Source organism: Anopheles maculipalpis, chromosome 2RL (assembly GCF_943734695.1).
Source record: "Anopheles maculipalpis chromosome 2RL, idAnoMacuDA_375_x, whole genome shotgun sequence".
In the NCBI taxonomy this organism is placed as follows: Eukaryota; Metazoa; Arthropoda; class Insecta; order Diptera; family Culicidae; genus Anopheles; species Anopheles maculipalpis.
Genome location: NC_064871.1, coordinates 25,960,247 through 25,979,174, shown reverse-complemented (window position 1 = coordinate 25,979,174; position 18,928 = coordinate 25,960,247). Strand labels below are relative to the sequence as shown.

Sequence of the window (18,928 nt, the reverse complement as noted above, 5' to 3'; positions counted from 1 at the left end):
GCTTGATCCGTGCTGGTTCGAACCGATGCACAGATTAGGCAAATATTGCATCTGCACTAGGCATTTATAAAAAAGCCCGAAACAAACTCCCGTGCCGAGCGCCACCGCGGTGCCGAAATCGTGAATGGGATTACCGGGGTGGGGAGAGCCAAAGGTTCGGAATCGGCTTCGTCACTCCGCTCCTGCAGCTGGTCCCGGCTGCCCAGTTCCGGATGGCTTCGGTTGGTTACCGTGTGCCGAACCATGGCAGGCGAGCGTCCCGAGCGAAAGGAAAAGTGGTGTGGAAGCTACACCGAGTGATCGTGCAAAGGGTGTTGTGGGTTGTTTATGGTTGGGTTGCGATGCATCAGGCGGCTGAGATGTAGCGGTGTCAATATGAATTACGGCAGGGTCGGAAGAACTGCCACGATGGGTGAGCTAGTATGAAGCTTAAACAGCAGCGACGGGAGCATTTTCTCATGGTATAATAGTTGGCAGTTTTAACTTACTTAACGAATTAAAAAAATTTATAAAAATTACTTAAACAGTACAGTACATTTTGTTCTGATAAATTGATTTAAAAGATACTTTTTTGTTACTAAAGAAAAATTTGTTAATTTTCTTCTGAACATTCTTCAAAATTATAATGTAAAAACAACATGATCAAAATAATCTGATAATGGTTTAACTCCACATATTTCTTATTTAAATTAACTACTTCTTACTAGTTGCATAATTAAAAGATATTTTCAGCTATTTTCTCTCGTATTCCACTTTCTCTTAATTTTAAATTTACATTATTCGACTATTAGGACACAAAGTGTTCGTTGAACAAAGTATCTAATAATTTACGAGCTAATACATGCTTTTTGTGCACACTATTAGCATTATAATTGAAGAGAAATAACTTGTCATCCTTAAATCGATTGAATTCCGTTTCCCTCGCTGTGCCCTTGCGTATGTTTCTTGAAACCACGTGACAATCTGTCACCAGCATCTCATGAAAAGCGAGTTAATTTCCTTTCTCCAGCAAATCGTACCCGTTACGAATCGGTGGCGCGATAAACAAATGGAACCCTCAAAAGCGTTCAAATTGGCTAATTAATCAGATGTGGTTGAATTGTGGGTTTTTACTGCTGCCACGGTGTGGCCTAGGCCTTTTGAAGGAGTTCGGTTCATTTTCGTTCCAAGATCAGGATTGAAAAAAAAAACACAAATCTTGATACATATGGACAGATATGCTAAGATAAATGGCACCTGCTTCCACACGGATCCAGTATGACAGTGTTTCTCGTATCTCATACTGATCAGGACCCTGGAGATCAAAGAAAGAGTGCCACGGGGAAAAGGATTGCTGGAGATGATGACGATAGTTTTACCAGAGTGTTAATTACTGCTATCACTGGTCGAACACCACAATGATTAAATTGTCTTGTTCGTAACAGTAGCATTTTGGTGCAAAAACCAGCAACAGGAATTTGAACAATGTTGTGATTGAATTGTGGTTTCATTTTGTTTCCTTTTAGTCTTCGAAAAATTTCTCTCTGGCGTAAGAAGACATTGGATTGGTTTGCAATTTTGTTTTTTGTACACATTTCTGAGCAAAGGCAAAAGCAGAGCGAACACAAGATGTAGATATCTTGAGGCATTTCCCAAAAAAAAAAAATAATAATTACTTAGAAAGATCATCATCACTAAGCAGCTAAGAAGAATCCGCAAGCATTGGAGCATGTAAATCAAAACCATGGTTTCACATTTACTTTTCACTTAAGAGTTTGGGACAATTTTGTTTAAATTTTTCTACCTACATATGGCGCCATTTGCGTTGTAAAATTTGCTTGGATTTGCAAGAACTCCCAGAAAACAGTTAAATCTTTTTTTTTTTTCTCTCTTTTCTAGGGAACACCTTAACAAACCAACCTCTTTGACGCCACCAAATTCATCATTAAGCCGGCAAGCGGTGATGTGGGTAAGTGTAACAATAAAAACCTCACAACTTTGCATAAGTGCATTCATTAGCACCGTTTGCCAGGGTTTGCCTGCCGTTTTAGCCACATTGACTAACCAATTCCTAGTCTGGACAGTGTGATGTAGCAGGTACTGGACGTATGGTACGAGAAATCTCATTGTATCACACGCTGGCACGCAAAGCTTTGCGTTCAACATTAAGCATCATCAAACACCGCAAGCACCAAGCATTGCCGGACGATTTATTTTTACTTTGTTACTCTGAAAACCGACTTTCTTTACACCGTTCAGATCCGGTCGAATTTCACTCTGTTGGGGAGAAATTATGAAAGGTTTTCGGTTTAGCTTGGGCATGGAATGACGCAACAGTAGGTGCCTAGTAGTGGCCCCAAAATTAATTAAAACTTAGTGGCCAGAATGCGTGAAAATTATCGCTCCTAGTTTCTTCGTCGTCTGTCCTGGAATGTTGTTAGTTTGTAGAATTTGATGCAGAACTACCAAGTTTGTGTGCCCAGTGAATGGAAATTTTGGCAAAAATTATATAAAATTGTCTTTTTTGTGTGCCTTACATTCAAACAAGTGATCGTAAATGCCTTTAGTGATGATCCATACTTTTCATCATACTTTTTTCGTTTCTGAACTTTCTTCCTGTAAAAGAAAAATTGTTCAAACTGGTCGAACGACTCGAAAACCTCGTTGCCTTCATTATTCGGTGCTATTTGCTTAACGGGTAATGATTTTATTTTCTATTACGATGCCTTCACGTTCCGGTGACGCTGTTTATTGCTTCCCCTGTCTCAGGAAACTGTCTGATCAGGAAAATATGGAAGTGGTTGAATATCATGTCTTTTTTAATTAACTAATAATGATATTAAACTGCAAAGCTTCCAGCCAATTCTAAGCGAAAGAAATTTTCCCATTTGGGAAGTTGGGAAGGAAATTTTTCATGACTTAATCTACCGTAACCTTAATACCGGAACTATTTAAAAACTATCCATTGTGAGTATCTTCCTTCCATAGGAGTCGGAACAGATGAAATTTTAAAGGTGATCCAGATATTGGAAAAACTGTACCCCAATGGTTTTGAACAAAACGACAACAAAGACTGCACAGTTCACCTCAATCAAGAGTGGCATTTTGCTGTTGCTCCTAAACTCCATTTGAGCCTTTGTTAAGAACGAGGCAAACATGCTGCACCAATGCATCAAACGTTATATCGCAATGCTTCCTTCTACACTTTGATTGCCTCATCAACACTTACACCAGCGACCTATGCCTAAGTGCCTGCTGGTGGTTAAGAATTTAGTTTGCCTTGGCTGTGCGGTACCGCAAGCCTGCAGGAGAAAACCGCAACCGCCGGCGCAAAAAGTATGCAAATATACGACCATTCAAATAAAATGGGCCGATGAATTGATAATTTTTAAAGTGCACCAGTTAAGATTCGCACTGCCCGAAACCTCGTTACCTCGCCCTTTTGGGGTCCGATTTTTGGGAAGTTCGCCAAGGTGCTCGACCGACTTTGGTGGACAGACCCAGTGCCACAGCAGCATTACACTATCACCACCGTAAATCAGTACCGGTGAAGGGCAAATATGGTGCAACTAGTTCGGTGGCCTATGGTTGCCACCAAGAACCCTGCCCGCCGTACACCAAATAAAGGGTCAAACTGTCCTCACACCGTGTGGCATCTTGACAAACGGCCAACGCGGAGGCTGCTGCTCGCTGCGGGCGCGTTAGCTGCACGGAGTAGCAGAAATGATTGTAACATTTAGTGCGGTTTGGTGGGTGAGTTTTCCGGCGAGAAATCATAAGGTGCGCGAGCGGAGTAACCTCCCGCTTCGGTGATATGGCACAACGTGGTGGAACATACTCGAGCGAATAGTCGAATTAAGTCACCATTCTGGTCGTCGAGTCACTCTTCGAGGTGGGCTGCAATTCGTTCACATGACCTCCGCCGAGCTGTGATATGCATTAATTTTGCAACAAACAAGCGCACACTTCCATTGTTCAATTCAAATGGTGCACTCCCAACGGGAGCGCGCGTTCGTGGCTCACCGGTGGCGTGAATTGAGTGCATTTGCGCACTATGCTGCCATGAAATGGGGCAGGAAAAGGAGGGAAGCGTGAGGCGAGGCGTTTTGTTTGGTTTTAGTATTTGCTGCTGCTGTTTTTTTTTGGGACACAAAGCACCCTCCCTTTATCTGCAATACTCTTGATGAAAAGGGGATGATTTTTAGATCAGGCACTGAGTATGGCTAGAAAAAAAAGTGTGTGTGTTTTGTCGCCTGAGAATATGTATCAAGTGGTGTGCTGCCGTGTGTATGTGCGTGTTCAAAGGCCAAAATAGAGAGTCTGTAGGTCTCTGCATCAACAATGCTGTGATGATGCATGAGGGAGCAAAATAGGTGCAGATCTTAACAATTTATATAATGTCTTCCATGAATAGATAAAGTATAAAAAATATATAAATTTATCTTCAAATTAATGATAATGATGCTGCGAATTTAAAAACAATAAGAACAAGGGCGCCCACGACAGACTATTAAACTACGTGGCAAGTCTAGTAAACCATTCGATGGCCGGCGCGACTTAGTAGGTCGTTAAGCCAAGAAGAAGAAGTAAAAAAAGGCAGAAAATTTTTTAAAAATAATATTCTAATTATTAAGAAAGTATTGGATCATGCTTTGACTCTCACTCGAGATATACAGGGCGTTCGGGATAATTTTGACAGTCACCTACGGAGAAAGAAAAAAAAATTATGGCAAAATTAATTATCGGGGAAATTTTTTTTGTTTTAGAAATAGTAGCTTACCATGTATTTTATTCATTTTATTCGAAATATCCACCCTCGGCTTCTATTACGGCCTCCACCCGTCTCCGGAACCGGGAACAAGCCCTGGCGACAGTTTCGCGGGGTAGGGCCGCGAAAACGGACCTGAGCTCCGCCTTGGTGTTGCTGGAGGTTCGGTTAGTGTCCCGTTCCACCGCGCCCCACACGAAATAATCCATTGGATTAAGATCCGGGGAGCTGGGAGGCCACACATTCGGCGCGGTGAAGTCTTGAAATTTACCGCCAACCACTTTATCGTTTTGGAGGCTGCATGGCACGGAGCGGAATCCTGCTGGAATACGTACGGTCTGCCGTTGGCCACTCTCGTGATCCAAAGCTTTACGACGGTGTCCAGCATGTAAATGTACCCGGCCGCGTTCAGCCTCAGCCCCTGCTCGAAAAAGTGGGGCGGCATCACGTCCCCTTCCGATGACACGCAGGAAAACACCATCACCGTCTGGGGGAACTTGGTTTGCGGCACCCGTGGCACGTTCGCCGGGCAGTAAGCCAGCCACCGGTTGTTCGGCGGTTGTCGCGTCCGGCGCGGATCATCATGATGCATGTGATTCACTTCCACAATGTACTCTTTTCTGGCATTTTTTTTATCACGGGATGTTTTCGCTGCTTGTTCCGTACACTTTTAGCTGTCGAATGACGTATTGCTTGTTTTCCTATGCCAACTCGATCACGAGTTATAAACAAAAATGTAACTGTCAAAATTACCCCGAACGTCCTGTAGTATCCTTTAACGGTAAGGAGCCTTGTTTGGAACCTGTTTGCCTTTCATAGCCCTGGGGACTCTCTTTCTCGTTCTATCTCTCCCTATTATTATTCTCTCTCTCTCCTTCTATCTCTTTCTAGAGGTATCAATTGTCTAGCATACCAAAACATCCGCTTTAAGGTAATATTATGATCTGAGCCGAGCCCTCCATTCACATGGCATTAACACCGCAAGGCGCAAGTGAGTGGCGTTTAAATAATTAACAAAAAATAGTATCGTTTGGTCAGAACAAAATCTGCAAAATTTTACATTTCACAGATTTGTAATAATAGAATATATTTGTAGTAGGTATTTTAAAGTAGCACAAATTATAGTTTTGAATTATATTTGCAATTAAATTATTTTCATTGGCCAATGCTTCGACGTTTGTCCTTCGACCTGCCCATGCACAATGAATGGTCTCTAAAATTATATACACTACCAATTTCCCGTCCAATATACCAATAAACCTAACGCCAAGAACATTTCCCGAAAAAACACCCGGCATTCATGTGTTTCGCTCTTGACCCGGCCATGGCCCATTCTACGGTCGGCGCGTCATGCGCGGTAGTGTTCTCAGTGGAAATTTCATCCAATTACCACGATCGCAACCGGACCTAGCTCATTACGTTTCCGCTTCTGTCTAGCGGGGGGACAGCGTAAGGAAACGATCGCGCATTAACACACACCAATCGAGAGGACCATTGGCATAGGGATCATTCAGCGCTCTACTGCTCGGTGGTTTAAAAACTGGATCGACCTTCGGCGTGACATTTTAATGCTTACCACCAAACAAACCGTGCCAGAGCGGTGCAAGCAAAACCGGGATGCCGTCACTTCCACGTCACGTCGTTACACGGGTACTCAATGCCGGACGGATACAATTGCCCGTTGGTTAGCTTTCGGATTTCGGTTTCAATTCCACCACCTATTGGCCGGCTGCCGCAAACGTGCAATAAGTAAGGCTTAAGAGAAAGAAACATTGTGTTTCACACATTCTTCCGCTGTATTCATCTCTTCTTAACATATCTTCTTGTATCTTTTTTTTTCTCATCGTATCTTTAACAAACATTTAAAACACATCAGATAAGTAGCAAAAGGCGCTCACGACGATACGGCTCAGTGGCAATGTAATGGGTAGCAGGTAAATGTACAAACAGTCGTATCGTTTCCCGTTTTCCGTATCACCCGCTGGACATCTACATTGGTTGCATTTTATTAGCATTCCTTGCACTAATTTTGTCTCCTCTACTACTTGCACTGCTCAACCGATACCGAATGAAATCGAAAGTTTACTTTCTTTCACAAAAAAAAGGGGGCACCCACCAGTTTTTGCGGTGCAGACGGCTTACTCGGCCATCTTCCACCTGCACCTTCACTTTACCGCCGAAAAGGATAAAATGGAAGAAAACCGAAGCACCCCCCCCCTCCCCCACCCCCCTGCACACATAAGACGCAAAACGGGAGCTTATGTTACACCGTGTTGCGTTTCGTTGCTTGTCGCCGCGTTGCAGTCTTTTGTCGTGCGCTGTTTGAATTTTGCTGGCGGTGCAATCGTTTGGTAAATCGTTTCGATGTTTTGTCTTGTTGAGAGCATCACCGCACGAGGGGAAAAAACCACAAACCACACACACAGAGTCGTGTGTGGCTGTGTTCGGTAGGAGGTTTAAATCAGTAGCAGATCCGATGGTGCAAACCAGGTCCAGTTTGGCAATCGTGCAGCGGGTGTAGCACGATCGGGCGCGTGCGTGTACAGCACATTTTTGCGTGGAATCTGCCCGCAACGTGGTAGATTATTTTCTAATAACAGTCCAGCGTTGTTGTTGCCTTTACTTTTAGCAGGGCGGCACTAAAACGGCCAGTGCGGTAACGTGCTACTTCGGGAAGAAAATGCCGCATCTACGCTGCATAACACGCTAGCAACAATAAAATGCTGAAATTTGGGGCGATATAATTACGTGTCAAACAGTTGTGAAGAGGGAGGGACGGATGGCTCTAGTGATGCGAGGGATTATTTTTATTTGTACTAGTTAAGGGGATGAATTTGTTTCCCTCAAAAGCTCAATCCATTTCAAACGGGTGGGAGAGTGTTTGTAATCATCGTGTGGCTAGTAAAGTCATCATTTTTGGTCGCTGTAAAATACTGTGAGATCTCTCGTAAACTAATAAAGCTATTGATGGTTTCAATAACAGTTTCGAACTAAAGATTTGGACTTGACCAGTACACCAAACAGCTAGTGAATGAAGGTGTCTATTGAAGCTTCCAATTGTTGAGTCGGTTTTGTTTTTGGTTGTGAGAGAGACACTGATACACTTTTTTAATCACAATATTTATTTGGTAGCCGGGTTCACACTCATATTCTAACCTTGGATCATTTCACAATGCTTGTTCGGAGGCACTTTTGTTTTCGTTGCCTTTTGAATTTTGGGGCCATTGTTGATTAGATGATTTGGATTTGCTGATTATTTTTTTTCATAATACAAGGGAAAACACCAAAACGTTACAAGATCATTGCCTAATTAATTTTGATTAACTTTTTTGTTCTCTATAACCTAAAAACTTGTGATCTTTTGTGAAATTTACTGTTCTTAAAATAACTTAGCTGATTCGTAAACATTGAATATTTATTTCATTGATCGACATTCGTACCTTCTATCTATTTCACCTCCCTATGCCCTCACTTATTCCGGCACCTCGTACCAAAAAAAAAGCACACGATCATCGCACGATCATACCTTTTACGCATGCTGGCAACGTTTAGCAAACAAATGACCCACCAATCGTTTTCCATTGCGTTGTGATCGTACCAAAAGCAACAGAAAAAAAACGATCGATAAATCTGTCAATCGCAAAAATTGGTGCAATTTTTAAACTTCCCTTTTGTGCGTTTGGGCGCGATCGGCGCAGTTCGCTTACATCATATTATCGATTTAGCATTTTCAACTATCGGAGCTACGAACCTCGCATCACATCCCAGCCCACCGTCTTGACTGGAAAAAAGTAGAAAAAAAAGATCCAGCAATGAATTGGAAATCACAACCGAAACGTGTTGCGTTGCGTCGTCCAGTTTCATCGTCGGGGAAGCGTTTACATTATTGCATTATTCGATCGTGTTTCAGCCGATGTGCTGCGGGGCGATATTCCCGACCGCAGGTAACGACAGTTTTATGCATCACAGCTGCACCAATAGTGAGTGCTGTGCAAGTTAGTTGGTCAGTGAGCGGGTTGCTTTTTTTTTCAATCATCGCACACATCGCACATGGATGGATGTGCGCGATCGACGACTCAATAAAAACTGCAACGTGTGATTACTGTGTGCGTTCAAATGGCATGTTGGGTAAGGGTGGCCTAATCACAGAACGATACACACGGTGAAAGAAAAGTCCAATAATTCACTAAATATTATTACACCAAACAAAGGACTGAGTAACTGTCACACCATTATCGACTTTTCTCGTGTATTTAAAAACTGCAATGAACATCGACTTGCTTATGAACATTAACAAGAACAATCGAATCAATTCTTTTCCTTTGTCGAAAACAAAAAAAAACATGAAACATCCTAAATCGATCATGCCAATCAGTGTGACATGCTTATTGTGCTGTGCTATAATTCATTTCCTTACAACAATTACCAATTCCACCCAGCGTGAAAGGTTTGTTATTTGCTGCTCTAACTCTGCATGATCACACCCATTTGCCCAGTTCGCCGATCCTTGCTGATCCATTTGCTGTATACCATGCTGCGGTGCCACTTCCGCACTGTACATCGATCGCTTATGATCGGTCATAGCCATAGCTGGCATTTTGAGTGCTGGATCGGAGAGAGTTTTGTTTGTTCGCCCGATGACCAATGGCTACGACGAAATCGAAGCCATAGTTCAAAGAAATTTGAACGCCCTTGCCTAGAGGTGTGTAATTTTACCAGGGTGGCAGACATTGAATGTCTGCTTCCGGTACTGGTACCACTAAGCTGAGGCACCAAACAATGATAAACGGCGCCACGAGTGTGAAATTGTAGTGCATGCGCCTGTGATCCTGCTGCCTGGGTTCGAGTTCGGGTGGGGTCGTCGTCGTATTGTACTTGCAATGCTTGGGTCATATTATATTCGCACTCGGAGATCATTGGCAGATGACATGTCGGGAAAATGGTAATGGTAGAGCAAAGCAAAAGAAGGAGAAGAGAAGGACAAAAAGGAGAAGAGAAGGAAAGAGAAACCAAAGCCACGCTGTGCTACGCGGAGCAATTGGAGCAGGTTGTTGCAAAACACTTTCCATTTTTATATCGAATGTTACAATATTTAAAGAGTATTGCTCAGTTTTAGTTCACTTTATCTAATTAAATCTTGCTTCTTCTCGCCTCTTGCTGCAACGGCCTCTGATGAGCACCTTCCTTGAGGGACATAAGTCTGGAATCTTCATCGCATGCCCCAAACATCGTATTATTTGGAACTGTTTAAGCTTTTCTTTTAGATATTTTGAAGCAAGTTGAATAAAGATTAAATGCTTTCCTGATTCACATAGTGTAGATGATTTTTCGGATCATTTGTCTCAGGAATAATGATATTCATGAGTATTTTTTAATGTAGCTCAGGATCAGGCCCGTAGTGAGTACCATTATACATATATGTCAAAAGCACATTTCAGGGCACTGTAAGAGTTATACGGGATTTTTTTTCAGAAAGGAAACCCGAAGTCCATTCAACGGATCTCTGTAGATCATATTCTAGGCTTTAATTTTATTTGCGCTATGACAAAGCTGTAAGTAAGGCATAAGTATTGCACATTTGGTTCTGTCTTCTCCGCATTGGATCTGATTTTTCAGATCCTATATGTTTCAAACCTCTGTACTGCAGTCTAGTCAGACCGATATCAGAGTTTGCAGTTTCCTTTTCAATCCTCAGATTTGAAAGAGTGTAAAGAGAATTCATAGGCTACAGCTTTTTGGACTTGACTCACTTGAACCTCGTTGAACCCAGGCTCAAGCAACATGCATTGACTCTATCTTATTGAATCTAGCTGTCTGTCGTAACTCCTATTTTTTCTCTATTAACCTGTATGATTCGTCCCGTTCTCTACGCTACCGTCCTCCTGTATCTGTTGCTAGTGCGTCGTATGCAGTTTGGTAACAAAGATCCTCTCCACAGATTCTTTCGTCTCTTTCCCTATCTTGTAGCCTATTTATTCTAATTTAATTCCTCTCTTGCTGCATTCCGGGCTCGATGTCGATCCTATGCTTTCTCTCATCTGTTATTTCCGCGTTTTCTCCCTGAACCATCGTTCGTTCCTACCCCTTAGGTTTAGTTTAATTATGAGCAAGTAAGTCAGCCGCCGTAAAGACAAAATGAAGATTAAATCCCTCCACTGATTTTGAGGAGTAAACGTCAATTCAAGTCAAATGAACAGATCGGCCGTGGACATAGATTAGGAGGGTTAGGAGAATCAGATATTATTATTTCAAAAATTCGCTTCTTCGGTTATAGCTTTTTATTCTTTGTTCGATAGGACCTGCTGTTTACTGGCTTTATGTACTTGTTTGTATCCTTAGCTGGATATTCAGTTCCGCGCACCGGAAGATTTTACCCTCAGTCCCAGGGTCGCCATGATTCACCGTGAGTGCTCGGTAAATTTTACTTAATTTCCTTCGTTCATGTACCTCCATCAGTACACTAAGGAACAATGTTTATGGTTTGCGATGCCGTCGTTGAGAGGGTCGATTATCCTTATAGATTCAGGTTTTTTATTTAAAACCTGCAAAGAAAAGATTTACATTCAGTTCAATTACCGAAAAACTCGAAACACTCACAGGATGATGATTCATGTAGCCTCTCCTCGCTACTACTAATTGTGTATAAGTTCTAAGTTCATTTCAGTTCAAAATCCTTGTTGGTTTTTTATTTTATCTACGAAAACACGGACTCAATATCAAAACAAAACAATTGTATATAGCTAGTGCGATGACGTCTACTCTTGTTGAATGGGATGTGGTCTCATTTGAACTAAAGGAAGCAAGGGCTCGAATGACCCGTTTGTTATTTTATGATGCAATGGTTGCAATTCGTTTATCTATTGAGAATTTCATCGGTTTCACAATATTCATAGCAACCAAGTCAAATATTCATCCATTTACTTTTGTTTTACATTTGCTCTTGCCAGTAAAACTGATGAAATGGCTAAAAAATCTCATCCGAAATATAATTTGCTCAATGTCAGTTAGATGACCGCCGGGCTGACCTTAGTTCACAGCATGCGCAGGTTTGCAATCAACACGAATTGACGACAAGTGCATGTGTCATGGATGAAGGTTGCTATCAATTATGGTTCAGCAGGTTTAGAATAGGTTCATTCAATTTTGATAAAGGAGTAAATATTGGACATTGAAATCCACTATATTAAATGGTGCAATTGTTTTAATGTCAAAATTGACGAAAATATAGTTGTTTTACGCTTACAATTACGTTGAAAACACTAAATACCATACGACTTTGTATTGAACACAACTGTCAAAATTTTATGTCAGTGGCATGTGATTCAAGAACCGTAGGGCCGTATCGCATTTACGTTCCCTCAAGTTGATGCTTTTGTTTGTTATTGTTGCAGGTGACAGTGTAGGAGTCGCTCGCGCTCGCGTCAACATCAGCATTTTTCGATTCCCTTCCAATCGAGATAGGTGGATTTCGTGTTGTCCGCTGGTGCTACTGACATCCGACGGTGTGTTTTTTATTAGCCTTTTTTTAATTACTTTCCGCTTTATAATGTAGCGATTCGAGTTTCAAAACTAAACCCCGATACAGTGTACGAGTGCAATCGAAGTGCTGTCGTACTAAATTCCACCAGTTCGGTTGTGATAATTCGCGGGATGCTGTGCAATGCCCGGGACACGGTGCGCGCAATCTGGTTTCGCCCCAGCCAAATGTAAAACAGCATTCCATTGTTGTTGCCAGTAGCAACGCAGGCAGCGCTACTTTTTAGGCGATCTCGACGTGGGATGACGTCGCCTAAGCCAAATGAATTAGTGTCGCGTGTGGCTGGGCGAAGGAAACAAGAAACTAAAAATCTGTGGCTGTAATGTTTGAAGTAAAGGAAAGCGAAAGGAAAATACATGATAAAGAAAAAAAAACATTTGTGCCGAGGGTGCAAGAGAGTCTGCAAAAGCAGGACGGTGTAGGCGAGAGCGAAGAAGGGGTGTGAAAGTGTGCGTGAAGCGAAAAAGAAATAAAAAAAAAATTCAAGCTGAGAGCATGCACAGAAAGAGAGAGAGAGAGAGTGGGCCTTATGAATGGTGTGGTGCAGTGAGGTGGAAAAGAGAACGCATTGAATCCTGAAAATCCTCATCACAGCATGCTCGGGAAAATTGGTAGCATGACAACCCGGAAGTGCACACATTCACATTCTCTTCGCTTTCGGGTTGGAAAACAAAGACTTTGAAACAATTTTTGAAAATGGCCTCACTGGGTAGCTGCTATGTTTAGCATGTTTATTTGTTATGTTCTTCATACTTACCACGATGGAAACCGATAAAGGCAAAAAGTTTTCTTTCCGTATCATTCATTAAAATGTTTCCATTCGTATCATCCACCCTTTCCACCATTTCCTTGCACTGTATATGCTCACAATCTATTAGGAAGTTGCGATTACTTATGGTGCCGTTTTATGCTTTACAGGGTTCTCTCCTGGTGCTCAGGTGGCGCCACACTCTTAGGCACACAATGCCGAAATGACCCACATTAGGCTCTAGCGCAGGAAATCGGGTCTTTCGTCGAAGGAAAGGGCCTGTGACCTGGGCCTGGTGCGACCCATTCACACATTCCCTGCGTGTCTGCGAGCGAGTAGTTAAGCTTTCCAGCGTGTCCTATTGTGTGTGTGTATGTGTGTTTAGTGTCTTTGTGTTTGTATATGTGTCCCTTACCATGGGAAGCTGGTGGAAAAATGCGTAAAATGCTGCTTTACTGCTGCGTACCGTGCTAATAATGTTTGTGAAAAAGTGTTTTACGACAACGTGTTTGCTGGAAGAAAATTGGTGCAAAATTATTCACCGGAAGAAGTGGTCTGGTGTTTTTGGTGTGATTCTAATGCAGCTAATAGTGATGGTGTTGATGTAAAAAAAAGGAAGTAAAATAAATTCCTTTAAATTTGATTTATAAAATCGAATTTGTGCAATACGGGGTTTAAGTCCGATTTCCTTCATTTTTTTATCAACCCCTATCGGTTATTCTATTTGCAATCAAAGTAGCCCGTGATACGTTATTCACGGGCTGTGCGCCGTGTCTTGAATGCTATCCCGGTTCGTTGCAGGGGGTTACCTTAGTTTTCCATCGTTTTTGCTTGGCATTTTCCCCGAAGGGACTAGCCGTCAAGTGCAAATGTGATTTGTTGTTCTGTGGACCAAAGATTGGTCGTCTCATCCTGTGAGAAGAAATTGTGCTGCTGCTTTCACGCATCTGGTTTGTGTGTTGAAGGAGGGCGCATTTGTGTGCATCTGTTCGTGTGTATGTGTATTTATGTATGAGTATTTCTCGACGCCGAATATCATTGCCTACTGCAATAGTGGGACGGCCCGCGAAGCTGCTTGGCTACGGAAGTGCTAAAAATAAATTTCAAACCAAAGGCAAACAAAAAGTCAACCACACACGAATTAATTTTCATCTCTCCATTTTCACCCGGGTGCAACGCCGGCACCACGGGGAAATCTCGCGTACAAGGAAAATTAGACAACATCATCGCTGCTACTACACCACACTACCGCTCGTCACATATCCTCCCCACGCGTGCTTTATGTGCGTAAGTGCTGTGCTGTATGTTCGTGTGTGAGTGTGTAAGTGTGTTTGCTCCTATGTAAACAAGATGCAATCAACGACGCTGGAAAGGAGAAAAAAGATGCAACCGCCGACGATGCAGCATAACGATAAACAACCGGAACGGTCCGGACCGGGAGCCATACGGAGCAGGAAAAGCGAAGAACATAGACGCTTGGGGCGACGGAAACTGGCACCGACGGGTAGCAGCAGTATATTGACTTCCGCCCTTGGGGCACGCGAGCTGTTCCATTCGACTTTTCTTCTCCTGCTGCTAGCACAGGTAAGAACTAGCGATTTGCAGCGATTCGAAAGTTGCATTCTCGTCTGGTCTGAAGTTTGGAGTCGGTGTTGTGAAAAATGTAATGGCCCTTAATTCATTCATTCATGTCTGTCTGACCGTTTCCCATCGGGACCAGGTCGTCTTGTAACATTAGAAAATAAAAACAATATTTTGTTTCAAATAAAATATTAAATACGAAGGTCGATTACAAGAGGATCATTTCGGTCCGCACCGACAGCGTTGTCGAAGCAAGTAACAGCAAGTAAAAGTGGCAATTCACTTCAGTTTCTCCCGAGCTTATCTTTGCGTGACATTGGTATCATAAATTGTATCGAGTTTTTGATATATGGCGGGTAGGTTTCAGTTAACCGTTGGTGGCGCGTGCCACCATCAACAGGGCCCGACACTCGACGCCAAAGATACCGAAAGTGATCGTAAATCTTAAGAAAGTAGTGTTGTTTGTTGGTTAGTTTCCGTAGGGGAGGAGACTACACAAGCCAATGATATTATCTCACATTCGGTTGGTTTTTAAGATGCTTTAGTTTCGTTTACTTTTCACTTCAAATGGAGGGATTTTCTTTTTCTAAACAAAGTATCAATTTAAACACTTAAATGTTTAAACTGCTATTGTGGAATCAATCAATTTGCGATTGACGAAGCGGTGCCAGCAATTGGCAGAATACGGTCCCTCCCCCAATCATTCTCATGATGGGCAACATATTGAAGCTTATCAAATTCTATTGATCGGTGCTTTATTGAAATTGATACATAGTGACCATGGCTTCATTTCATCCCTGATTAGATCGCAAAACAGATGGCCTGCTGAGTATTAGATAAACAGCCGGTCCACACTTCCGCACACCTCTTTACCTCTCGGTTGGTTCTTATTTTCGTTTGCATACGTTCGTGTGAACTTGTGGCATCCAGGAGATTATACTAATCCTTGTGTCCCAATTGATAAGGATGCTAGAAGCGTTCTCCGATTGAACCGAGCGACCAACTGTTGGCTGGCGCCTGTGCCAGCCTATGATGATGATGATGCTACTGGACTTGGTCCAATTCCAACACTCTGTTATCGCTGTCTAGCTTTCCAATTGGGGGTTGGCAGTCGATATTGTTGTCAAACCATAGAAATTGAAATTTAATCAACTGGCCAGGCCAGGACCACCCTCGGGTGGTGATCAATGAACTATTGTACGAGTTTCATTTTTTGTTAGTGCCAATGAGACCGGTGGATTGGTGACAAATGGTATATGAAAAAGGGGTTTTTTATTTGATGGATCTGTGTCCTAGCAATTCATCCAACATATTATCGTCTTTTGAATCCATTGAGTTGTATGAAAACGAAATATTAAAACTATATCATTTGATTTGGAGCAGTTATGACCAAAACACTTAACAGCATCTTCCCATAACTGGTTAAAGAGGAAAACTTCTATTGCGGAATAAGGTGCGAACTTATAATATAAAAATAAGCGAAACTTTAATCCTGAATATCCTGCAAAAAAAAAGGGCAGTAATACTCCTGAACTCTCTGTTCATGGCTGGGACAAAATTGTCCTTATGAAAGTCACTCAAAATGTGCGGTTGAACGCGTTTGTGTATAATGAATATCATCAGTCAGGACACCTTCGATCAGCTCTGATAGCCCAACATAACTTTTAGGGCATTTCTATCTAAGGTCCTTCTTCAATTATTCTAAAGCCAAAAGTAGCAGCTGACATTGAAGACAGTTTTAGCCCCATCTAACTGCCGTTGACCTAACCGGGAAAGAGATGCAATGAAGGTAGTAATCGAGCTGAATTTTATATACCTGGTTATTTTTCCTAGTTTTTTATTTGCATCAACATCTATTGATTTTTATCAATTGTTATCGGTCAATGCATCTAAGAAGTATGTTTGTAATTTTTTTTCTTATTTCGAGAGGAACGGATTGTACCTCTCGAAGCAGCCGTATTGATAAATTTTATTTTTTTTTACAACAAAACAAAAATATTATCATAAAATAATCACAAACGTACTCATAATCTGGCTTTTGAGTGAACAAAAGTTAATGGCACAGGTTAGTGCGTTGCATTGTTCCGCTTGCTAAATATTCAATGCTTGAAAATTTATTCTCTTTACAAGATTACATTGCTTGGAAGCTACAGCTGAGTTTAATGCAAGCAGCAACAAAGTATTTTATGGCAAAAATGGTTACAATGCCTAAAATTATAGAAACATGACATCATCGAAAGTTGACATCGAAAAACTGACTGTTTTATTTTAAATCTCGCTTTAAATAAATTTTAATTAATCACTGGGGTTGTTAAAACTGTGCTTTTCCTGAAATGGCAATGTTTATCTAGAAAAACGCGCGGTGAAAGCGTAGTTACATTAAATATTCACACTTGCCTACAGATAAATTGTATTGTTTGTTTAAAATCACTTCTTTTGTATCTTCTATCCCTCAACAAAGGCTGTTGCTATTGGACAACAGCCTGGAGTGGTTAAAAAAATCTCATAAAACACTGCTTCATATCTGCGATGAAAAATTACGGCACTGAAAAAAATTTGCTGAATATTTGATGATGAAATGGCCTCTCCGCCAGGTTGACGGTTAGCATCAGGTTTTCCACAGTATCAAAAATGGCACCGGTAACTAACTCTTCGGCTGCTTCTTCTATTCACTCTTCCTAGCTGCATGCGTTTCGCTAGATGTGGCGTTGCATTGTAACGCTGGTATGTAACAGTACATAAAACAAACAAATTGAAAACATTCCCGAACCCGCCAACCCGTCCTAGACGGACGAACGTACGTCCGCGTGCGCTTTGATTTGTATTGTTGTCCCACAGCGGCACGGTGTGGAATGAACAAACAACGAGAAAACAACGTCAATCACTATGGCTAGGTGTTTCTTTCTTAGATAGGAGTGGGTGGCCCACTCGGATGCTGATTGTTCGTATCGCACAAATGCTCCGGATCGTCTGCCTGCAAAAAACCCGGCCCTGGTTGCATGGCTCAATCTGAGCTACGAGCTATCACATCAGCTCACAAAGTCCACGATGGAGCGTCTAGCAACAGCAGTAGTAGTTGCTGTTTTAGTAGTAGCAGCCACTGTGCAACAATTGGCCGTTAACCATCGTGGTGTAGACCTGTCTGCATAAGGCCGCTGGAGCTTTGGCCAAACATTCGTTTCTACCTGGGTGGTGTGCGATGGGTGGAAATAGCCGCAGAAGCCATCGAACGCGCTTCGGCCCACAAATTGTGCGAACGCGGTTCGAGCGCCGTTGGAAATGACCGCTTACCGTCCATGGCCTTGCATCGTTTTAACGATCTGTGCGAGCGTGTGAGTGATGTTTCGATACTGCAAACTTCCATTTGGGTTAGAGTTTTCGCAATCAATCGATTTAGTATTTCTCTTTCGAACAGGGCAATAGTTTGTTTCAATGTTTTTTAAATTGTCGTTTTTGTAATGTCAATTTGTTTCCTTTTTTGAAACATTTATTTTGTTCATATTTTATGTTTTAAAATATTGTGAAATATATTTTACCTAATAACCAGTCACTTTTGATGTCTTTTATCTTATTATTATTATTAATTTATTACAAAAAAAATCTCAAAACTATGCATTCCATTTTTACTAAATATTACTTACCTTCAGTCGTATGATTCGCCACACACTTTTTTTTCGTGTAATTTTTTGTCCATAAAACCAATCCTACCACATGCCTGTACGTGATGGCATCGCATTACCGTGAACCTGATCGGAAAAAGAGGTGTGCCCTAAAGAACTGCTCGGGGAAGTGCTGCCGTAAACAGGCAGGTGTGTCTGTTGTGAATTACTGCCACCAACAAACCCTGTTCGAACAAAGTGCATTAAGCTTTGCTCACCACATTGTTCATGTCCAAAAATAAATCAATTCTAGTCCACTGCTTTGCTCACTAGTGCTGCTAGTGTCATAAAAAAGCATAATTACCCTTCTTAGGCACATGCACGGCACAGAAAGCTACTACTTTTGGCTACATTTTCCACGCAACCACTGTCAGGCTGATGTACATTTTCAGTAGCTTTCAAAGGTTCTCCACATTGCAACAAATAACTGGCACGAATATCACAGTGCAACAAGTTACGAGTTGCCTTCGGCTGCTTGCACAACTGTTCGGTCAGTTTTTGGGCTAAAAGCTAAAACCCGTAGTTTGTTTTGTTCATTTTACAGCAGCGCGACTGTATGGAATGTATGTTTCGGTTGTTGTTACTCATTTTGCTGGCTCCACTACTCCATGGTGACGGGATTGTAAACTTTTGCCACACGCACAACCCCACCTAGG

At 42.0% G+C, this 18,928-nt stretch overlaps 2 protein-coding genes across 5 annotated transcripts in view; both read left to right on the top strand.

The window, feature by feature from the left end:
- LOC126558678 (pancreas transcription factor 1 subunit alpha) overlaps positions 1–18,928 on the top strand; it is a 396,742-nt gene that overhangs the window by 354,036 nt on the left and 23,778 nt on the right. The window lies entirely within an intron of this gene.
- LOC126556635 (tyrosine-protein phosphatase 10D) overlaps positions 14,350–18,928 on the top strand; it is a 240,056-nt gene continuing 235,477 nt past the window's right edge. For all 4 annotated transcript variants that reach the window (XM_050212018.1, XM_050212019.1, XM_050212020.1 and 1 more), the window contains exon 1: positions 14,350–14,616. In XM_050212018.1, the coding sequence (XP_050067975.1) occupies positions 14,383–14,616 (234 nt within the window). In that variant the 5' untranslated portion in view covers positions 14,350–14,382. The remainder of the gene's footprint in view (positions 14,617–18,928) is intronic.